The sequence below is a fragment of the Pinus tabuliformis genome, chromosome 1_1, assembly GCF_031772625.1.
Source record: "Pinus tabuliformis cultivar Carrire ecotype Pingquan chromosome 1_1, CPIR1, whole genome shotgun sequence".
Classification (NCBI taxonomy): domain Eukaryota; kingdom Viridiplantae; phylum Streptophyta; class Pinopsida; order Pinales; family Pinaceae; genus Pinus; species Pinus tabuliformis.
Window position 1 is genome coordinate 455,321,269 of NC_142297.1, and position 25,331 is coordinate 455,346,599.

The window sequence follows — 25,331 nt, forward strand, 5'->3', positions numbered from 1 at the left end:
CGAGTTTCTTATCCTGTGACTGGACGAGTTCTCCTTTACAGTGGGATTGAGCTACTTTAGTAGGAGGTTGAAACACCTGTTAATAAATTGCTGGAAGCTTATAATGGTCAAGTTATTCTTCTGAGTGTGAAGAGGGAAGCATTTACACCATTCCAGAACCGTGGTCACTGTCTTTTATAGCTGAATGAGCCACTAATAAAATCTGGGCCAAGTTGCTGTAGTTAACTGTGCATTGGGGCTGCCTGTCATCATGATTTGGGGTTTACTGTTGACTGCATAAAGTTTCGAGTTGTTGCTGGTAATGTTGGAAGAGCCACGATCCTTATTTGAGTTGCCTTAATTGATGTACTAATGCTACTAACCAGATATGTATGGCACAGACCTTGTAAGAAGCTTGTTATAAGATAACATTTGTTGCTAGCGTATGTGTGAATGAAAAATCATGCAGCTGCGAGTGATTCATGTATAAAAAACGAAGGTAGTGCAGATGAGTAACCTTGTGTGGCTAAGCCTGAGTTTGCATGCTTGATTGTTGGCTACTAGGGATTTTCAGGGTGATGAGCTTATAGCTGAGCAGAAAGCGAGGTTGATAAGTTTAAGGTTTCCAAGCAGAGAGTGATTTAATAAGTGGAGTTCGGTTGTTGCAAATTGAGTCTACCAGAAAGCATATATATATATATATATATATATATATATATATATATATATATATCCAAGTTGTTGTGCTGCTGCTAGGGTCTGGACAGTTTGTTCTACAGGATGAGATCAGAATTATGTGCTGGTGTTGAGCAGAAGTTATGTTTGGTTTGGTAATCAGATTGATGTTGTGATCCTTCTGATTGATGAGAGGAATATATATGCCACTGACATGATTTGACAGAGATGTATTTGGCAGTTTTATTTATGTAGGGTTTTCTAGTAAGAATATGAAGATACTATTGTTAATGTTGCTAATGTGCTGAGTGAATGTGTACCAATCAAATAATGCCTGGTCATTATGACTGACCTAGTGATTGGATATTAATGATGTTGCTAAGAGTTTGTGATACAGAAGTAAATTTGGCTTGATTCATTTGCTGCACATTTACAAAGGATTTTTCTGTGTCTTTGTACTGTGAGTGGGTGTTACTTTTACTCATTGGGTCATAGTTGTAATCAGTCTTTTAAAGGGTTGTAATTTTGACAATGAAGAATATGCCTCGAATTACTGAAATATTAGAGTTCTTAAAAACTCTGATATATTCCTCTAATCATGAAACATTCCAAGTCAGCAAAGGCTCTCTCTCAGAAATTCAGACATGTCTACAATATGCACAAGAGAAAATTGATTTTTTGCAGCTTGAAACACAGCTACAGCAAGAAGAATTAAAACGAAGGAGTCATTCTGAACCTGTTTCTGTTCAGAACAATGAAGTAGACTCCCATAAACAGCAAGTCAATATTGTTCAAGTTCATTCAGATCCAGTACCCAATAAAGCAGCAATTGTACATACAGATGCAGAAACTCAGTCTGCACTTCCCAAGCCCATCATCAGACCTTGGGAACAACTTGTCCACAACAAGCACAGAACTGGTCTTGGATATGACAAGGACTTGTCCTTTCATATTCCAGACTACGCCAAGCCCATTCAATTTCAGAGTGCTGGATTTATTCATGACAGTTCACCTGCTTCTCATGACAGTTCAGCTTCAGCTGTTCCAGATTCTGCCCCTCTTCTACAGCAACAACAACAACAACAAAAACAACAGATCGTGAAATGCCAACACTGTGATCGAGTTGGCCATTTGAAAGATCACTGTTTTGATCTTCAACCATGTAAGCACTGTCATAAAACCAGCCATTCTTCACACAGATGCTTCAAAAACAAACGTCCTGCAAGAACAAAGATTCATCTTGGATGGATCGCTTCTTGGCAATGGGCATCAACAACCAAGAATATATTCCAAACACATGTCAGAACTTGTTCCAGAATATTGAACAGTCTTGCAGTCGAGTTTTCTCCATCATCTCACCTTGTATCTGACAGGGGGGGAAATGATGGTCATCTACAAGCTTCAAAGTCACATCAAGCGAGCCTGAGCCACAACTTGCCACACCAGTTTCAGAGTTGTATCCAGAGACAAAGATGCCCCTGAACATGCCTTCAGTTGACAATCTGGGAAACTTCCTCTAGCAGAAGACTCCAGCTTCTTGCCAGTTTTGGAAGAGTTCCAGGAATTGCAGAGTTGTTGGTCATCCTTAAACCATCACAGATTAAGAACACTTCCTCTAGCAGAAGACTCCAGCTTCTTGCCAGTTTTGGAAGAGTTCCAGGAATTGCATTAAGCATTCCAGAGTTGTTGGTCATCCTTAAACCATCACAGGTTAAGACTTCCCTTTTTCAGGTTGAAGTTTTACCTTTTATGAGGGGTGAGACCTCCCTTTCATGGTTGAAGGTTTCCCTCTTTAAAACAATAGGATCACTTCCTCTAGCAGAAAACTTCAGTTTCTTGCCAGTTTTGGAAGAGTTCCGGGAATTGCACTAAGCGTTCTAGTGTTTGTGGTCATCCTTAAACCACTGCCCTTTATACCAACATTTCATAGAGCACATTCATCCTAGTGCTGCCATGCATTTTTTGCACATTTTGTATTACAACTCTCTTCTTGGACTCATACATAACCCTTCGGATTAAGGGGGGGAATGTTGGACACCTAATCCTAAATGGGTTAGTGTGGAAGCCGAATAGACCAAAGTAGTCCAAGAGACCTTGGGATGTGAATCCCAACGGTCACATAATGTACTATAAATGTATATCTCCTGTTAATAAAAAAATGTACTCACATGATTTATCTTTCCTATTCTATGTTTCCCATGTGTGTTTAACACTCTCTCCCTTGATAGAGCTTGCACCTCTTCTCCTACTTATCCCGCTCAATGAATACCTGTAGAGACAAAGTAACAAAATACCATCAAAGCATCTCGATCTATTATATCATAAACAATGTAGAATCAAAAATACATTGATCATACAATGGCATTCACAAATAACAACATTCACAAATACACGATTGTATGGAGGAAAACTCAAAGAACTTTATTAATAGTAGAAGGGAGAATTGCAAGCCAGCGGTTTGATCCAGCATCATCCTCCCAGCATCAAAGCCCTCTTCACCTCATGAAAAGCAAGATCACCCAGCCTCTAGATCTCTCAGCCTCTAGATCTCTCAGATGAGGGATCCATTTATAGATGTCTGCAAGGGTGTGAGTCATCTCTGGGTTTTTTATTAGTGTCATTCCACTTGTTGTTCTTGGTTCACTTGGAGATTTCTTGGATCTCTTACTCATCCCTGGGCGAATTCAGAGAAGCAAGTGTCATATGAGAAGTTTCTGGAAGGTTCCATGAGCATCCACTTAGCAAACTGTCTTGGACATTTGTCCATCCTCGTTCATCGCACCCCACAGAAGGCCTCTTCAGTATGCATCACACCTAGCTAGTGTAGAAGTCAGTATGCATCGCACCCTGACAGTGGAGCAGTCAGTATGGTCCAGTTTTGGCCAGTTCTGAGTGGTTTTTCAGGTGGAACTTTTGGGGAATGATGTAATCAGTTGACCATGCTCTTTTAGGGTATGAAACAAAATTTTTAGGGATTAAAGAGCCCTTGGTTTATCCACATATAAGATTGGGGTTGCATTGCCCAAATATGTCTATAACAATTGTCCCCTAAAGCATGAAGTCATAAATCTTTTAATGTCGGGTGAAATGCTTTATCATGAGGATCCGAGGTATTCGAACTGGAAGGTGACCTGTATAAGATACAATACATACATCATCATCATATTATTTTCATGATCTAGCTGAGGTGAGCATTCCCATGCTTAGCTTTATAAATTCATATTAATGTACATAGGATAGACAATCATCTGCAGTTGCAGGCTAGTGATTCTTCGTATGAAGAGTCATCTTCCCCGACTTAGATGACTATCTGTGTAGCTTCTGTGTACATTTGATGTCTTTATGTTCCTTAATATATCGCAGCTCGGATGGATGAAACTAGATCTGGGGTCTTCAAAACTCGTTCAATCTTCGCCCGATGTACAAGTCGATCCATGTGAAAATATGTTCTGAGGTCGAACATGGAAATACATTGCCTGGTTACCAGCCAATAATGTGAGTTGTTAACAGGCATGAAAGGAATCACCGATAATGATAATGACCCTCAAGGTACTACAATAAAATTCACGTGGTGTGAATATATGATATGATGTCGAACACCACGCAAAATCTTTCGGTCGAAGGCCATTGATGTGAACCTGTCACCGGAGGTGAGAAACTAGCCATTAAGGCATGCAAGCTTCAAAGTACTGAAAGGGTTGTTTTTAAGTCAACTTCTTGGATAATGAGTTGATTTCGACAAGAAGTGACCCGTCGTAGGAGAGCCTTAATGTATCCCACATCTACGACACGAAATGAAGCAAATGATTTTCTGGAGGTGAAAACGATTTGATGATACAAGGTTCAGGGATGGCGGTCATGAAAAATGGAGGGTGAAGGTATTGTAGTGGATGAGGCATTAGTTGGATGGTGAATTCTCTAATTGACTTCTCTTGAAAATATCAACGACACTGAGATGGATTGGTAGTGTTAACCCCAAAATATGGATGGTATGTAGGACCAATGGTGATACGACCAGTGAACAGAATAACCCAACCTGACTCAATCATGGTGATGGAGTGAAAGTGTCATGTTCAAGAGTGCCTTGCTACCACTAAAATTCTTCAAGTTTTCTTCCCTTTTTCCCCAATCATTGCTGACCAGTACCTATTTATTTTTTTCAAGCTTGAGGAGGATAACATATGCTTGTTCTATAATTTGCCCTTCGAGCAAACCTGTCACTATGTTTTAGCGAGCCTAGCGACAATGAAACTCGTTCTTGTCTGGGTGGACAAGTTTATCGCTATTGTTTTAACGAGTTTAATGACAAAGACAACTTGGTCCTTTTCATGTTTAGAGAGTTTGAAAATGGACGAAAAGGAAACTCCAGCAGTTCTTTTTCATAGAATAATCCCTTGAGTCCGAAAAATATTAAAATAATACAAAAGGGATGAGTTTTTGATAACTTTAGCGAGCCGAAAAGACAAGCGCTCGATATTTTTTTTTTGTTAAGATAATCCCTCAGGTTTGAAAAGGATTAAAATATATAGGAAGGATGGCGCTTCCAATCACTTTAGCGATCTAGAGAGGCCAATTGCTCAACAATCTTTTCATATTTAGTGAGTCTAAAAAGGGTTTAAAGTGGACTCATTTTTTGAGGAATGAGTGGTATTTCAGGGTAGTAGCTGGTTCCGGGTGAGTTTGAAACTTCTCAAAACATGGTGATGTGAAGAGGGTGGCTAACAGGACCACTCGTCGCAGCTGTTCCTCAAAAAGGTAAACAATCAAGTGGAAGCGTATGATTAGCCAAAAGAATGGAGGTGATGGCAGGAACACAACCAAGCCTCAAAAAGTTGATATAATGGCAATCACAAAGGTTATTTACCAAAGGTAGGTTCATTTTTTAAAGAGCTTGAACTCTGGGGAAACATATGCTCAGTGGTAGGTTTATTTTTTAATGAGCTTGAACCATATGATAACATTGCTCATGAGAGTGCGAGTTCATTTTTTAACGAGCTCGAACCTTGTAGAAAGTATGCTCATTTGGGTGCGGATTCATTTTTAGCGATGAGCTCGAACCTTGCGGAAAGTATGCTCGTTAGTAGTCAAAGATGTCCTTCATTGGTAGGTTCATTTTTAGTGAGCTTGAACTCTACGATAACATATGCTTAGTTTCCTTTTTATGTAATCTAGGAATGACCAAACTACAAAGCTAAAAAACTATTAAAGCTAAGGGACTGATGAGGTTAGGTAGGATGGTTTCATCAACTTGTTTAGACAAAACCCTTCCTTTTCTTCGCCCATAGAATAGACGAAGGTGAATGGTGTATCGAAATAATCACTTGACCTCAGGAGTTAAAACTAAGAAGCTAAAAATTCTAAAAAGCTAAAAAATGAAATTGGTCATTTTTCACTTGCATAAAAAGGTTTGCATGCCCCCAGGAATCGAGAAAAGGGGAGTCTCCAATAACCATATGGGAATCATTGTAGTTAAGCAGGATTGTTTTTGTCAACTTGTTTAGACAAAAACACTTCCTTGGCTTTGTCCGCAGCGCAAACAAAGGTGAATGGTGTGGGTCGGCACTTCCAATCACATAACCTACAAGGAAATGGTGTTTCAGACCAATCACATTACCTACAAGGAAATGTTATTTCGGACCAATCACATAACCTACAAGGAAATGGTGTTTCGGACCAATCACATAACCTACAAGGAAAGCTATCTTTTCAGCTGGGTTCATCTGTCGAGGCAAACCAGGGTGCATGCACCCTAAGCTTCATTACATTCACCAGACTACTCATCGCAATCAGGTGGATGGAATGAAGGTTGAAGAGACACTCTTGATGCAAAAATACCATTTAGGAATGATGTTTGACTTGGCACTGTGTTTGAACCGGGAAATGAAAGTTGGTTAATAAGCTGGACAATTTTGCATTCATGCGGGAAACACATCACTTGAAAGAGTGTGGAAACAATAGCTTCCATGCTATAAACATAGTCACGTCCAAGGAGTAGATTATAATCTAATGGCCCTTGGACCACAATCATGTTCAAATGAACAGTTTTCCTGCTCAAAGTTATCGACAACTTAGGAAGGATCCCTAACGGTCGACTAGTTCCTTTGTTAAAGCCTAATAAATTCTATGTACCAGGCATAAGCGATGGCGAACCAGGTGCTTTCCAAGCAGTTGAGGAAAGGATACTCACTGAAGCCCCTTCATCTATGATAGTGCCAAATACGATCATTTTGTAAACTTGTACCATGATTCGGAATGGTACATTATAAGGAAGGCGATATCTTGCTAGTCGATTCCAATCAAAGGAAGCGATTAGACTGCTTGGAGGGCGTACCGAAAAAACGAGTGAAATAACCCCTTGAGCAGCAAGAACTGGGGGATTCTCTTCCTGTTGTGAAGGAATAGGCGGATTGCCTCCAAGGTCATCGGGCTCTAAATTGACAAAAAGAATTTGAATAATATCATTCTCACTCTCTTTGGGAATGTTATCATTTGAAGGTGGATCTTTTGAAGGAAAGTCTGTGTTGACTACCATCTTGACCTGTTGACTTTGGTCTGTTGTGGACTCAGAAGATTTACTTTCAACGATAGGTTTTCGACCAATGGTTTAGTTAAGTCAGTCGGATTTTCAACTAGTAAAGGACTAGGGGAAAGTTTCTTGTATCCAGGTGGAAGTCACTGCAGTGAAGCAGGACGGTTATGCAAGACTTTTTTAGCTTCATCCAAAAAAGGACAACGGGGAAGACGATGATCTCCTTCACATAATCCACATGGAGTTCTGACATTTCCTTTTTTCCCAGGAATTTATTTTTCACTAGTTGATGGTGTGCTGTCAACATGAACACCAGAGGTTGATGACACCAGATGGTGCAAATGGGGAGACCATTCTCTCAAGATCTGCGGAATTCAAGGACAATCTCGATGAAAATGGTTTTCTCCGCAAATTAGACAAGGATATTTTGGAATTTAGTGTGCGGATTTTCACCAAATGATTCATGGTTTCCCCCTTGCTTAACTATCTTCTTCTTCTTCTTCTCCTTTCCTTTTTTCTTCGTCTCGGGCACTTGGTTACTAGTATCACTATTGTCACCAAGCGAAGATGAAGAAGGGGAGGGAGAAACAAATGAAGAGGAAGGTGAAGGGTCAACTTTAGTATCAACTGGATGCTGATTCGATTGCTGAGGAATCACGTTATTTTGAACCACAGAGGTTGAGAACAACCACATTGGCAGGTCGATAGTTAGACCTGGCAGAGACAATGTGGCTATATGAGGTGCACCAATATTTCCCCAAGATGTAAAAGGGCTAGGAATCCCCTCAAGAGGGATTCCATGATTGGTAGACTCCATTAACTCAACCTATGATCAACGAAGGAACAAGGATGTTATTCCGAATTTAAATAAATTTTAATGACGCTTTGACACAACTTTTGCTTTTTCAATTTTTAAGAGTCGAGAAAAAGGTAAAGATGACTCTAGTCCCCTTTGACTTTTACTCTGGAAATCTAGACAGAGGGATTACCAAACCAATCGCAAAACTGAAAAATACACCTTGGTGATAAATTAAAGAGAAATTACCAAGGACTTATGTACGACAGTCAATCTTCCTGAATGTTGTGTTCAGTGCATTGTGATTGATAGGGTGGCAGGCACGGCTTCTTATGGATAAAGGATATAACCCTATAGTGGTCTCCCAATATATACTCGACGGTACGGGGAGCACAAGTCCGTGCTAGCACTTGTCATATCAAAGAGGAGGAATCACCCAACTTTCGATGAAAACGATAGTTACTAGATTTTACGACGCCGGAACACGTCTCTAGCCTAAACCTCTAGATGTGTTGCGTTAGGTTCCAAAGCATTGTTAAGTTCATTGAAATTTATTTTAGAGTTGACCTTGCTTAGAAGTTTTCCTTTCAATTTTCACCACGTGATGTATATGTAAAATTCCTAAATATGAAATCTAAAATGATAAACAATTGTTGTTTTATTTTAGCAATGAAAATCCTAGCTACTAAGGAAAGAAGATTACGATTCTTTCAAACAGAGAGCAAAGAGCACACACTACATGCATTTTTCTTAAATCATTTTTCACACACGATCTAAATGCAAATGCAAATGCATGTATTTGTTTTTTGTTCCCTTAATGTGAGAAATGCCAAAAAGGACAACTAAGTATAGATCTGAAATATTTTCTTCAAAGCAACATTTCGACAATTTCTTTTTCAAAATGAAAGGAAGACTTAATAACACTTTTCGATTTCAAGTAGAAAAATGCTTTCGACACTTCAAATATTCAAATCAAATACAATGACAAAATTACAATCGACTATCTAGAGGAGGAAGACTTTATGACACTCTTCTTTTTGACTCAAAATGACAGTTACGACACTTTCTTGCATCAAAAAGACAATTAGATTAAGCTACTTTTGAGAAAGGATCATAAATGATGGACAAATACATAAAAAAATTTAATAATCCTGATCAATGGAGGCTGAATTATGTAAAGGAAGGAGGCTTCAACAATGAGATACTGATCACGAGTAGCAAAAACAACTGAATAGAGCTGAAAACAAGGAGAAAAAACCCAAATTTCAAAGAGAGAAATAATATTACTCAGTCATCGCACTTGTACTTCACAGAAACAGGGATGCATCTCACTTGCTACACACGAGAGGTGCGATGCATACTGGTTTCCAGTGATAGACAGTGCGATGGGCTAGGGAGCAAAACTGAGGTGGGTTTTTGCTCAAATTTGCAGTTGAGTTCAGTGATTTAGGCTGAGCTATTATGAACAGTAAAGAAAAAAGTACAGGGGTATGATCTTAGGAGGTTATTGAGCTACCACAAGGGCATTTAGAATGCTTGTAAGTCATATGTTCAGTTCATAAACTAACCTGGAGATTGACTGAAGCAACATTCATCTACTTTGCAATTGCATAGCAAGAGCAGTTCGAAGGCTATCTAGCTAACTTCAAGCTCCATCTGTAGTTTATAAAGCACACAACAATAACAAACAAACAAACTATTCGATCCCCAGTGGAGTTGCCATTTTGTTTTCGGGAAAACTAGTGTCTTTTTGATTTGCTAGTCCCACTAGGATTGGTAGCTATCGTAGAAACAAACAATCAAAGCAATTTGTGATTTCCTTTATGTATGATAGATAAGAGAGGAGCAAAGGGATCAACTTGGATCTTCCGGTTGACTCCTTGCTTGGTTCCTCTCTCCCTTGATAGAGCTTGCACCTCTTCTCCTAATTATCCCACTCAATGAATACCTGTAGAGACAAAGTAACAAAATACCATTAAAGCATATTGATCTATTATATCATAAACAATGCAGAATCAGAAATACATTGATCATACAATGGCATTCACAAATAAAAAAATTCACAAATACACGATTGTATGGAGGAAAACTCAAAGAACTTTATTAATAGTAGAAGGAAGAATTACAACCCATCTGTCTGATCTAGCATCATCCTCCCAGCATCAAAGCCCTCTTCACCTCATGAAAAGAAAGATCACCCAACAATACAATGCCCTTTCTTAAAGATAAACTATTAGCACTTCCTTACAAATTACAAAATTTCGGCCTCTAGATCTTTCAATGAGGGATCCATTTATAGATGTCTACAAGGGTGTGAGTCATCTCTGGGTTTTTGATTAGTGTCATTCCACTTGTTGTTCTTGGTTCCACTTGGAGACTTCTTGGATCTCTTACTCATCCCTGGGCGAATTCAAAGAGGCAAGTGTCATATGAGAAGTTTCTGGAAGGTTCCATAAGCATCCACTTAGCAAACTGTCTTGGACATTTGTCCATCCTCATTCATCACACCCCACAAAAGGCCTCTTCAGTATGCATCGCACTTGGATAGTGGAGCAGTCAGTATGGTCCAGTTTTGGCCAGTTCTAAGTGGTTTTTCAGGTGGAACTTTTGGGGAATGATGTAATCAGTTGACCATGATCTTTTAGGGTATGAAACAACACTTTTAGGGATTAAAGAGCCCTTGGTTTATCGACATATAAGATTGGTGTTGCAGTGCCCGAATATGTCTATAACACCACCACATGTTTCAGATATTAGTACTATTTTGAATTTTGTGAAATGGTTGAGAGGGTCAAATTCCACCATGAGTTAGCAAGGCAGTTTGTGATAAACATGGATGAAAATATGGTACATCTTGTTGGGGTAAACTTTACTCTTTCACCAACTATCATTGCAGAGGCCACAAGAATTCCAGATGTAGGGGAAAAGTGGAACAAAAGGAAAATTATTAGTAAGCAGCATTATGAGCCTTATATCAAGGCCAAGTACCATGGAAAACTCAGCAGGGTGTTTCCTTTTAAATTCTTGGAGGACCGGTATGTTCCATTCATGAAACTTATCATAAAATACTTTACATGTGAGGGTAGGTTCTCCAGACTTTATGCCTCCCACATCAGATTGCTCATGCACTTCACCAGGGTCAGAATGATGAGCATCCCTTATTCCATATGCAAAGGCATAGAGAGGATGATAGTGATTGCAAAAAGAAAACCAAATCCACAGCAGCTCAATAGCATTTATCATTTTTTTGTCATCAAAATTGTTGTTTTGCATCAGCTCACTCAGTTTGGAATTCCATGGGAAACTTTCATTGCCCATGAGTGTTTCAAGGGGCCTCAAATATTTTCAGATCCCCAAGAGGAAGGTGAACCTTCTGGGCAACCAAAGGAGCCTGAAAATAAAACAGATGAGGTTCCTGTTCCTATGTTTGTCACCTATGAAAGAGGCACTAGGATGCTCTTTGTAGATGCAAAGTGAGTACTATCTCCACAAGGGGTGGAAGGGGTCTCATTTTCTTCACCAGACCACAAGCAAATGCTATCTTCACCGAGGGTGGAAGGGGCTTTGCCTTCTTCTCTAGCTATACAGGTTGGCCAGTAGTCAAAGAGAAAATACAAAGGGAAACAAAAGATGCATGAGGAGGGCCCTACTAAAGGGCAAGACAGAGAGTTTATTTTGATTGAGGAGGATGTCACTGATTTGGGCTCTCAAAGCTCAAGACTCAAGGACATGATTATCAAAGAGAAGGAGGCTGAAATTCAAGCCTTATCACTTAACCTTGAGAGGGCCAAATGGATCATCAACTTTATTGAGCAGGAAAACAAACAATTGACAGATAAGCAAGCTATTATGGAGCTGCAGATGATTAGGGAAAATAGGCAAGAGGCAAAGAAAACAAAGATCGAGATGACCTCCCTTGAGCAAGAAATTGAGGATGACCGAGAGTCATGGTTGGAAAGGGTGAACATTCACCTTGAGAAGTTGCTTGAGAAAGCCAACAAAGAGAAGAAAATGTTGTGCCATATGGCCTATCATTACTTAACTCGGAACAAGATTTGCAAAACAAGGGTAAAGAGGCTAAAAGCTAAGTTAAGGAGAGCCTTGAGGGCCAAGAAAGAACATGATAAACTCAAAATCTTGGTTGAAGCTTCATTAGCTCAGCAAAGCACTTAATGAGGTTGCCTCTTGCCAAATTTGAGGAAATTTTGGAAACTTTTTGTCTTTTTGCATTTTTGAAAATGGAAACACAGGAAATTTTAGTTGCATTGAATTGGCTCACTCTTTTGCCAAATGGCTTGTACTTTTGGATTCAGCATGAAAAAAAACCAAACCCAGAAAGTTTCATCAATTTTGGAGAAGATTTAGGTCACCTAAAGGGAAAAAAACACCCAAAAAATGCCGTCTCTGCCACTTTTTGGACCCATAGGAAGCAGTCTTGGGAGAAATGATTTTTGAAGTGGCAAATCAACTCCAAATTAGGAAATTCAAGATGTTTCAGAAACTAGATAGGTAGATATTTCTAACAAGTCATCTTGGGCCTGATTTGGGTAAGCGGAATGCCTCCAAAAGCAGCCTTGGAGCGGCACTGTGCATCAAGCTCAGGGCACTGTGCATCAGGCAATGTTTTTGTCAATTTTACCTAAAACTCAAAATTTTTCCCAGTTTCTTCAGTGTTTAACTTTTCTTCTTTTCTTGGTAAATGTATGCATGGTAAATTATGTATTTAATGTAAGTATTGATAAAAATCACCTCATGGGGTAGATACATCAAGTTCCAAGTGGTTTTGAGCTGTAATGAATTGGTTTCCTAAGTTTTAGAGGCAAGTTGTTCCACTGCCTACTTTTTTGTTCCTAGTTTAGATATGGTTGAAACCACCCCTTTTCTCATGGATTCGACCCTGATAGCTAGCATGAGTGGTTTTCTTGCCTATATTATGTAATTTATTGGTCATTTGTAAAGGTTGGACTTTGGTAGAAGTGGTGGCACTCATTGAACATTTGTATCAGCAGTTTGGCAAGGAATAAAACCAGGTTTCACAGCTATTTTTGTGGGATTCTTGTGACAGTGAGTTTATGTATTGTTTCTTCTTTGTAATGAGTTTTTCTTATGTTTTAAATGTATCCAAATCCATCTTTCTCTTCTGGAACTAAATGAATCAAGGTGAATGGACAAAATACACTGTTGTGCTTTGTCTTGGGAATGCATTTGGTTTTCAATGTTTTCATCTGTTTGAAGATGATTCATATTTTCTTTATGCCCTCCTCAACTCCTTAGTTATCTTAATCTACCATCTTAATCCATTTCTAGCACATAAACCCTTATCTACCTCGCCCCACAGAACATGACTATATCCCTGAGTTGATTTCCCGGACCAATTTGCCTTCTCCAATTGTTCCAGCAACCAAAAATTTAAAAACAAACCAGAAACCCTGAGCTACTATACCTAGCCTAAAATATATATTAAATTCAGTCATCTCAAGCCCTAATTACCAATATCCTAATTGAGATTGACAAGGAGAAAGCCCTCTCCCGACCTGGTAGGGCTAGCTACCAGGTTAAGCGTGGTTTGATGTTATCCTAGACCTGCCTTCCTTCAGCCTGAGGTAGATCCATAGTGGAGACCATACTGGGGAATGTAGTTTTATGTTCCTCAGTAAAATGCATCAAGTTCAGATCTGATTGTTGATGGTGGACAATGATCAGACACTGGAAGGCTGAAATCATTTACCTGGCGACTCCAATGTCGAAAAATCCCAAGCTTCAGAATTTTTTATGGTAACTCTACTCTTCAAGAACCAGTAGCCTTAAGAATTTCTTGGTGAATTCATCGTTATCAAAATGGATTTTTTTGCTCGAAGGTATGCTCCCATGCGCTGAGATCACATTCCAGGTTTTCCAAATAAAATTCCGAAAGTAGATTAGCAAAGGAATTTGCCTATGTTTAAAGACGATGATAGGAATGATGTTGCTTTACATCTGGTTAGATTTCACATGCATATTCACAAGTTGAAGGTTGATTTTCCTGAAGACTTCTTGATGAAGATATTCATGGCCACTCTAGAAGACGAAACCCGATCATGGTATGAAAGTTTTCCACCTGCTTGTATTTACTGTTTAAAAGATTTTCATACTATGTTCTTTGAAAGTTATAAAGAATCCTATCCATACTTAATATTAGTTCAAAACTGTTGCAAACATGTTTATAATTTTATTGAAAATCTTGAGAGAATTTATGAAGATGATAACTTCATGGACGATGAGATCATGGAAGCCCTATATGAAAATCCATTTCAGTAGGATAAAGAGAGCTTAGAGGACACTTATCAAGATGCTCAGGAAAATTTGCAGAAGGATCAAGATCTTAGTACAATGGAAAATGATGAAAGAGAAGGTATTATTTCAGATCTGCTCGTAGGAGATGATAGTATGCATGGAAATCAAGTTTCAATCTCAGATTGTGATAAAATCAGGTTGGCTATTTCATATCTAGATTTAGATCGTGATTATGAAGAGTACCTTGTTTTGAATTCCTTGAAGGAGAGCTCTATTGTTGAGATCATCTAGAAAAAACAAGACAAAGTTATTGATCCAAGTGTTCTCATTTCATTAGAACAAAGTCTTCATGAGGAGGTAATCCAGTACTTTTATGAAAAACAAGATGAGATCTTTTTTCATGCAAGTGAAAAATCTTCTTTGGATAACTCAGTGGTAAATGATATAAGTGTTAGTTTTGAGTTTCAAAAACTATTTGAACTTTTACCTCATATGACTAATGATTGTGATGGCAATTTGATTGCCATGTCATATGAAGATGATCAACAATGTTTTCAAATTTCAGAAGACCAGGGAATTAAGGACTGTCATTCAGGTTTTTCGTGTTTTGAAATGTTATTTCAAGAAGTCAATAATTGCTTGAGCAAAAGACAACAAATACTCTCTCCTCTGTCTGAAGATGAGATAGATCAACTCCTAAAAGGTCATGTTACAGCCCAAGCTAATGCAAGTTTTTAGTGCTCACATAATCAAGAAGGTGTTAGTGAAGCTTTTTCCACTTTTGAAAATGATGAAAGTCTTGAAATTAGATTTATAGATCAAGGAACATATATTGTTTTCCTTCATGAAGATGATAAGGTTGTCATGTTTGATAATCTTGAAGAATGTTTTTTGTTTAAGAAAGGCTTAGACTATGAAATTGAGCCTGAGAGAGACAGTATGCCAGAATTTGAGTCAGAATTTCTCATGGTCGAGGAATTTACAGCCAACACTCAGATAGCAGAAGCTTATACTTCTCTATGCCTTCCTATCAATCAACAACCAACTGTTCTTTTCAGATCAGAATGAAGGGAGTACTTGTATTTTTGCTGCTGGATCTCAAGACAAGCTAGTGCTTTAGGATTTTCAAGATCCCTTCGGCATTATTTTGCAAGCATTAGAAAAGATGAATGTTGTTTGGTTCATTAGCATAAGCCTTGGTTTCAGTTGTTATTGTGAGTTGCCTACATGTACATCGTTCTACCTGCTCAGAGAAAGTGAGAGCAGAATTTCAGTAAGTAGCCATCTGCTGGATTGGTTACATTGGAAGGCCCACTTCACATGATTGTACATATTTCATCAGTAGGCAGGTGGTTGTCATCATGATTTGAAGCCCTCAAATCTCGATGGACTGCTACCATTAAAAATCTTTGTAAGTAATTATTTCAGTTAAGTAAGTCTTGAGTCATTTTTTGTTTTCGTCAGTTTCGAGATAGTTTTAGCTACTGAATATCTAGTTTTAGCTTTTGAGTGTCTTGTTTAAGTTTTGAGTTAGTCTTAGTTCTTACTCATTTCAATTATGAGTCTTGAGTCGGTTTAGTTTTGAGTCATTTTGAGTCAAGGTGTTTTTTTTGGTTTTCTGAAGTTATTGACTCCATATTGCCCAACGGATGAAGGCACTTTTCTGCTTTTCCAAAGATCTGTGGTTCTTGGCACCTCCCAGGAGCTACCATCCCCATTGGAGCCAATGTTAGTGTCAGTGTCTTCACACTTCCATCAGGGATAAAATTGCTCTTTTGCATGCATATTATGTGTCTTGTTCGATCAACTGCATTCCATTAGGTCATGGATCAACTGATGGTAGTGGTTTCATGCCAGTTTCCTCATGACATCCACCTGCTGACCTGTTTACACATTTTTTTTTTTAGTCATTCACAGTCATCCTGTTTCATTTCATGTATAACAATTAGTCCCATTAGGTATTAGGGTTTGTCAATCATGCTCAAATAAAGAGGTCAGCAGGTACATGAAGGTTCATAAAATCATAAGTTTACTTCTGATATTCTTAATAAATCTTTTTCACCTCAAAACTCTGTTTTGAGGTGAAAATAGAGTTTTTCCATTTTTGTAAAAATTTCATGTAATTTAATTGTTTCTATATGTAATAAGCACTCAACAGTTGTTCTTGGTCACCTTGCCATCTCTTGCCACTGCAAAAGCAAAAGCATCAAGACATCAGTCCATCAAATTGCCAAGAAAAATAGTCAAACTTCAAACTGAAAAAACGGAGTTTTTGAAAAAGTGACTAAGACTTTAGAAAAGTGGGTTTGCAATGAAGAAAAATTAAAGTGTATCATATATATAGCAAATTCATGCTAACAAGTCATTCCATTGTGCTAAAAGTCAAATGGAGAGCCAAAATTGTGTTTTGAGGGAAGATTGAGCAAAAGAGGAAGAAAAGCCGAAATTTGCAGCAAGTTTGCTTAATGTTGTGCATCAGAGGGTCGGCGCTAGGCATCAGAGGGGCGTTGCACATCAGACATCTTTTCCCTGTGTAAAATTACACTGGCGCTGCGCATCAGGCAGGCATTGCACATTGGGCTCAGTGCGATTCTCATTGGCCAGGGAGACTTCAAACTCACACAAATTCATCTCAAATCCTCCCAAATGCTGCATTCACCTCCTACAAGTAAGTGTTCATATATACTAAGCTGAAATAAGTCTTTTTCATGTTTTTTTCATGAGTTTTGCTTCCTAAAATCAAAACCCTAGCTTGCCTCCATACTCTATTTCACCTCATTGTAAAACCTTCACATCATTGCAAAACCAACATCCTTTGTCCCTTTTCCCAACTTCATTACACTAAAAATACCCCTTGATTCTATTGTCCTTTCCCTATTCCCTTAAGAAACTAATGCCCTTTATTAAACCCTAAGTCCCTCATAAACCAAAACCCTAGTTCCCCAAATCCTTCCCTTCATTCCCCTACCTCACCTCATTACTATTGTTCCATTTACAAAATATCTTCATACTCATTTTCTTTGTCCCTACCCATTATCTTTGTTCACCATATCATCACCACATTATATCATAGAGACAAGCATGGAAAGAAGCAGTGAATCAGATTTTGAAGAGGACACACTTAGTGATAGCTTAAGAGAAAGAAATGTGTAGTCCAAGAAGCCTCACAAAGGTGGAAAAATCATTAGGGAGGAACCTATCAGCATGAGTGAACTCCTTGCTTGCCCACTAGCCACCACATGTTTCAGATATCAGTCCTGTTTTGAGTTTTGTGAAATGGTTGAGAGGGTCAAATATCACCATGAGTTAGCAAGGCAGTTTGTGACAAACATGGATAACAATATGGTACATCTTGCTGGGGTAAACTTCACTCTTTCACCAACTATCATTGCAGAGGCCACAAGAATTCCATATGTAGGGGAAAAGTGGAACACAACGCAAAATATTAGTAAGCAACATTATGAGCCTTATATCAAGGCCAAGTACCATGGTAAACTCAGCAGGGTGTTTCCTTTTAAATTCCTGGAGGACCGGTATGTTCCACTCATGAAACTTATCATTAAATACTTTACATGTGAGGGTAGGTTCTCCAGACTTTATGCCTACCACATCAGATTGCTCATGCACTTCACTAGGGTCAGAATGATGAGCATCCCTTATTTCATATGAAAAAACATAGAGAGGATGACAGTGATTGCAAAAATAAAACCATATCCACAGCAACTCAATATCATTTATCATTTTTATGTCATCACAATTGTTGTTTTGCATCAGCTCACTCAGTTTGGAATGCCATGGGAAACTTTCATTGCCCTTGAGTGTTTCAAGGGGCCTCAAATATTTTCAGATCCCTAAGAGGAAGGTGAACCTTTCGGGCAACAAGAGGAGCCTAAAAATAAAATAGAGGAGGTTCCTGTTCCTGTGTTTGTCACCTATGAAAGAGGCACTAGGATGCTCCTTGCAGCTGCCAAGAGAGTACTATCTCTACAAGGGTTGGAAGGGGTCTCGTTTTCTTCACCAGACCACAGGAAAATTCTATCTCCACCAGGAGTGGAAGGGGCTTTGCCTTCTTCTCCAGCTATATAGGTTGGCTAGTAGTCAAAGAGCAAAAACAAAGGGAAACAAAAGATGCATGAGGAGGGACCTACTGAAGGGCAAGACAGAGAGTTTATTTTGATTGAGGAGGATGTCACTGATTTGGGCTCTCAAAGCTCAAGACTCAAGGACATGATCATCAAAGAGAAGGAGGCTAAAATTCAAGCCTTATCACTTAAGCTTGAGAGGGCCAAATGGATCATCAACTTTCTTGAGTAGGAAAACAAACAGTTGACAAATGAGCAAGCTATTATGGAGATGCAAATGATTAGGGAAAATAGGCAAGAGGCAAAGAAAGCAAAGATCGAGATGACCTCCCTTGAGCAAGAAATTGTGGATGAATGAGAGTCATAGTTGGAAAGGGTGAACATTCACCTTGATAAGTTGCTTGAGAAAGCCAACAAAGGGAAGAAAATGTTGTGTCATATGGCCTATCATTACTTAACTCGGAACAAGATTTGCAAAACAAGGGTAAAGAGGCTAAAAGCTAAGTTAAGGAGAGCCTTGAGGGCCAAGAAAGAACATGATAAACTCAAAATATTGGCTAAAGCTTCATTAGCTTAGCAAAGCACTTAATGAGGTTGCCTCTTGCCAAATTTGAGGAAATTTTGGAAACTTTTGTCTTTTTGCATGTTTGAAAATGGAAACACCGGAAATTTTAGTTGCATTGAATTGGCTCACTCCTTTGCCAAATGGCTTGTAGTTTTGGATTCAGCATGAAAAAAAACCAAACCCAGAAAGTTTCATCAATTTTGGAGAAGATCTAGGTCACCTAAACGGAAAAAAACACCCAAAAAATGCCCTCTCTGCCACTTTTTGGACCCACAGGAAGCAGTCTTTGGAGAAATGATTTTTGAAGGGGAAAATCAACTCCAAATCAGAAAATTCAAAGTGTTCTAGAAACTACATAGACAGAGCTTTCCAACAAGCTATCTTGGGCCTGATTTGGTGAAGTGAAATGCCTCGAAAAGTAGTCTTGAAGCGGCGTTGCACATCAGGCTTAGGGCACTGCGCATCAGACAATTTTTGTCAATTTTGCCTAAAACTCAAAATTTCGCCTAGTTTCTTCAGTGGTTGACTTTTCTTCTTTTCTTGGTAAATTTATGCATGGTAAATGATGTATTTGATGTAAGTGTTGATGAAAATCACCTCATAGGGTAGATACATCAAGTTCCAAGTGGTTTTGAACTGTAATGAATTGGTTTCCTAACTTTTAGGGGCAAGCTGTTCCACTGCCTACTTTTGTGTTCCTAGTTTAGATATGGTTGAAACCACCCCTTTTCTCATGGATTCGACCCTAATAGCTAGCATGAGTGGTTTCATTTCCTATGTTATGTAATTTCGTAGTCATTTGTAAAGGTTGGACTTTGGCAGAAGTGTTGGCTATCATTGAACATTTGTATCAGCAGTTTGGCAAGGAATAAAACCAGGTTTCACAACTATTTTTGTGGGATTCTTGTGACAATGAGTTTATGTATTGTTTCTTATTTTTAATGAGTTTTTTTTTATGTTTTATATGTATCCACATCTCTCTCTCTCTTCTAAGTTAAATGAATAAAGGTGAATAGACAAAATACACTAATTTACAGTGCTTTGTCTTGGGAATGCATTTGGTTTTCAATGTTTTCAATTGTTTGCAGAGGATTCATATTTTCTTTATGCCCTCCTCAACTCCTCAGCTATCTTAATCTACCATATTAATCCATTGCTAGTACATAAACCCTTGTCTACCTCGCCCCGCAGGACATGAATGTATCCCTGAGTTGATTTCCCAGACCCAATCTGCCTTCTCCAATTGATATAGCAACCAAAACTTTAAAAACAAACCATAAACATTGAGCTACTATACCTAGCCTAAAATCTACATTAAATTCAGTCATCTCAAGCCCTAATTGCCAATATTTTAATTGAGATTTACAAGGAGAGAGCCCTCTCCCGACCTGGTAGGGCTAGCTACCAGGTTAAGCGTGGTTTGATGTTACCCTAGACCTGCGTTCCTTCAGCGTAAGGTAGATCTAGGCACTAACACCATGGCAAAGGTTTTTCAGATTTTAACAAGCTTAATAAAAATTATAGGAAATGAATGGTTGAAGAATAAATCTAAAACCTTATCCAACATTGTGGTCAACATGATATTAGAACATAGTCAATAAATAATAAGTATCACATGTATACGTTTCATATAACCTTATGACAATACCCTTAAAAGGAAACATTGTGAAGAGTAATAAGTATCTATCATCAAAGAAGATAAAAAAATTGTAGGATGATGTTATAGTATAGGTAAGAAGATATGATGGTTGAATGAACTATGTACAATAAGGATATCTTATTAGATTGGAAATTACATCGATTAGATACCCTTGCATTTCGGTGGATGATTTTTCAGTCATCAACATTTTCTATAATGATTGTAAACAATAGTTTAAACCATAGATAGAATTTTTCTATAATGATTGTAAATAATAGTTTAAACCATAGATAGAATTTGTTGATAGATATTAAGACAAGCATTCGTTAAGGGAGACTGTATTACTCCTATCTTGTTCTTGATGTGCTCATTAATTCTAGAAGGACATTGTTCTTATTAGTTATGAGCTTATCGAGGCCTAGTTGGTTGAGGGATTATGTCCAACTAGTTAGCATCTTAGATTGGACCGTGGTTGAGATAATCCCCCAACCAATTGATTGCATGTACAAAATAGAATTGTTATTATTACTTATGAGGTTGTTGAGGCCTAGTCGGTCGAGCGATTATCTCCAACTAGTTAGATTCTTATATTGGACTATGGTTGAGATAATCCCCTAACTAATTTATTGCATGTACAAAATAGCTTTCCTATTGTTTTCCTATCTTGAGACATAATTTGATGTATTAATATTTATAACATTGTTGATGCTAATGGAGAATGCTACCATCTTATTTATTGGAACTGGTGTTCTTGTTAATTAAGACAAGAGACTCATTTTACATTCCAGTATGAGGGCTATGAGGGCTATGTGTAATCTCATTTGTGCTTAATGTGGAGTTGACACGTATCTTTCTTAAAATAAAAATAAAATATTCTCTAAATAGAAAGACAATGTCTATTATAATTAAAAACAAAAATGAATATGCTATGCATGTAGTTAGTTGTCCATATTTATGTTGACACGATATATATACATATATGTACGAAATGTGAGATAAAAAGGATAAACTACCACTCCAGCTTACCTATCTCTTGTTTTCGGTATAACTTACATTCTCCTAGAGCAAGTTGGTGAATGAGTTGAGATGCAACACCGGTTAGTAGATGTAGAAATTAGGAGCAATTGTAGCCAGTGAGATACACACATAAACCAAGTTAAACACAATAATTTGTAAAGGAACCCTAGCTCAATAAAATAAAGGGAAAATGACGCAGGTAAAATAACATCTAACCATAGGGTCTTCACAAATACACATAAAACTAAATTGAAACTCACACCAATTATATACAAATAAAAATCCTTAACAAATGATTAATTAATCAAGAAAATATATACAAGATAAATCATGGCCTATTCATGGCCTCTCATTCCTCACACTCACTCACACACTTATACCTCTTACATGCCTCATAGGCTCACCTCAATTTATACAAATGGATTAGAACCCAGGGTAGGTTCTAGATCTCTAAACTAACTCCCAAAATATCTCTTTTGATCCCTAAAATATCTCATCTTATCTATTATCCCTAGACCAGAGCTAACTAATCCATAATCTTCTCAAACATTTCACAATACTCTCAAAACTTCTCCTATTTACAAGAATTATCATCCTCTCATAAAAACTATAGAAAAATACAATAATTAATTAAATCCTAGCTTTCTAAACAAACCCCCTAAGTAAACTCTTAAGCTAGGTTAGCTGCACCTGCATCAGAATCCCTAAGTAAAAATAATTCATGGTCTCTTGACCATCAATCTTCATAAGATGATAAAAATCCTTTTGGATCCCAAACTTTAGCTTGTCATTGATCATGTACTCTATTATGTTGTTGATGTTCTATGTTTGTTTTTTTGTCTTCCAGGTTTCCCAACTTTATGTTGTAATTCTCACTTCTCCTTGCTGATGCATGCTTCTTTTGTTGTCATCAACAATCTTCTTCCATCTTCCTTCCTTCCTACAATATGTCTCTTTTGTGACACTTTCACCATCAATCTTCTAATCTCTTCAATTGTCATGTCCAACTTGTCTTCTTGCTGGTAAAAATCACCCATTCTTTGTTGAAAATGACTCTTGTCCTCCATGAATTCATTAAGATACCTCTCATCTTCTATCATTCTCTGCCTCTTCTCTTGGAAGTCTTCTTCATTACTGCCACTTTTTTGTTGCATTTTCTTCATTGAAACTTCATCCTCATCCTTTATGAAATTGTTGTAGTCCATCATCATTTCAATTTCTTCACAATTGTTATTTGGATTTTCCAACCAATCCTCTAAGAAATCCATTTCTGTAGCAACAACCTCCATATTTATGCCTTTGTATACTTTCATAGGTTCCTCCGATGGTTCCTGAGCTTCCTTAATTTCCATTTTACTCTCTATTTCTTACGAGTATCCACTACTTGCAAACACAAAATAAGTATTAGTTTCAAAATAATGAGACCTAGAGGTCTCTCTTATGGCTTCATGCATACAATCCTTCAAGCTGTCCACTAACTCTTCCTCATCTTCTTCAAATTGATTATTGGTGTCCATATCCACACATTCATCATGTTCATCACCAAGCAATGATCCTTGCTATGTTTCACAAATGTATATATTTGTCTGGAGTTTCTTTGTTTCTAAAACTTTTAGTTCGTGCTTCAGTCTTCTTTCCATCAATTGTTTAATTGGCCATTTAATTGTTCGATTTATTACCCATTTGTGTCTTTGTCTTTGTAACAATTCCATTAATATGTCAAGACATACCTTTAATTCAACAATCTCTCTGCCGTCACCACTAATTCCAACTGCGATGACATTATCGTGGCCTTTCTCTGGAATCTGTATCTTCATTTTCTTCTCCTTTCATGAACTTCACCTTGTTCACTGTAACCTGCAATTGAATTACTTTACCAAGTTATCTCCTCTGAACTTGGCCAATGGTTCACTTCACTTGAACCTTACTCCTAAGCACTCCTTACTCCTCTTTTTGCTGCAAACATCAACTGTAATAACTCTTCTGATTGCCTTTACAATGAATAGAATTTGGGTGTCAAGCTCCTTTGATCATGCACCATTACAATCAAAGACTCAAACTTTTTGAATTGACTTTATGACTCTTAATTTCCTTTTAACCCCGAACTTTTGACATCAAATATTCATTTAATTAAAGAGAGATTTCAGCCCATATGCAAACTAAAGCACCTTGAAAATTTGTTGATGGTATATATATACTATTCATGATTTTTGCATATACCATTTCATACAATACCATCATTATAATATGTGAATAAATAAAGCTATGCATTCTCAAACCCGCACATGGTTTTATGAAACCATATATCAATCACTCAAAACAGTGTGTAACAACTCACCATTTATCATTCAACCATGTGATTTTCTCATTCCTTAACCACTTATCCTCTATCTTCATAAAAGCCACCATGCTTTACAACATCAATTTACTTATACCATTTACTTTCACCTTTAATAAAACACCTATTTACTACTTACTTTCACCTTTCACCTTTATTATTCACCAAATGTAATGTTGAATTCAATTGCTACATTGTAAATATTTAAGGCCTCTTATAATAATTGTAAGTTATCAAATTTTATATGAGTTTGGTGCTCAGGGTACCTTCATTAGATTTCAGAAAGCCTTTTTTTTTCACCTGTTGACTATTCAATAGCAACCTTTCTATCATTCGATCTTTCTGTCATCCAATCTTTAGACATCCAATATTCAATTATGAATCACAACAATGCATATATCTTTTTTTCAACCAAACTCCCATTTCTTATTAATCTTGGGTGCATTATTACTATTTTGGGCAACACATAACCCATAAATTCAATCTCACTTGAAAATTACTATCATTCTCAACGCAAAATAGAATTCAACAAAATTAAGTAGTTTACCATGCTTGCAGAGGTAGTTTATCGTGCTTCCTCTTCACAATTTATTCACTGCAGCTAAGATATTTTTGGTTTCCAATGTTGTACTTAAAATCATACACATTCATCTCAGGCAAAAATAAAGGGCTTCTACTTGCCACTAGTTCATTTAAGGCAAAAATCAAGGGCTTCTACTAGTCACTAGTTCATCTAAGGCAAAAATCAAGGGCTTCTACTTGTCACTGGTTCATCTAAGGAAAAAATTGATGGCATGCTTACAGATATGTGCTTTCTCCTTAAAAAAAATTGCGTGCAATGCAATAAGTTTCCACACACTATTTTTGTGATGATATGAAGCAACAAAAACTTACAATACAGTGAAAAGAACACTAGCCAAGGTAGGAGGTGAAAATAGAACTGAACGAGATGGATGATCAGTTCCGGCATATAGCGATATCAACAAAATCATAGATACCTCAAAATCCTCCGATTTTGAAGCCTTCGACTGTAATTCTACAACTATTCATGAACTCTCTTTGTTAGGGTCCCACCCTAACCCCCTTATTTATGTAATAGGATTGAGTCATCGTTATAATTAAGTAAAGAGTCAATAAATCCCATATTAATAATTGTAAGTGGTTAACCCACATTTAATGAAGGGACCACAATTAGTTGCAAATGGGCCATGGTATTAGATAGATGGTATTAATAAGAACCACGGTATTTCCCCATGGTATTGCATGTATGAATCCTATATAAAGGAGAGAGACTCCCCTCGAGGAGCATGGTGTCTTATTTTGTATCGAGCTCAGCTCTACTGGAGGTTGCCCCCTCGAAGAGGCAAGTGAACATTGCTTTCTGAATAATAAAATACTTGCTGTTATTTCTCATTGTTCTATGTTCTAGGTATATTTC

General features: G+C 37.6%; 1 protein-coding gene across 1 annotated transcript in view; it reads left to right on the forward strand.

Moving 5' to 3' along the window:
- LOC149213719 (uncharacterized) overlaps window positions 1-22,424 on the forward strand; it is a 109,225-nt gene extending 86,801 nt beyond the window's left edge. The window contains exon 4 of the mRNA XM_089389123.1: window positions 22,403-22,424. Coding sequence (XP_089245249.1) covers window positions 22,403-22,424 — 22 coding nt within the window. The remainder of the gene's footprint in view (window positions 1-22,402) is intronic.
- Window positions 22,425-25,331: the final 2,907 nt, after the last annotated feature.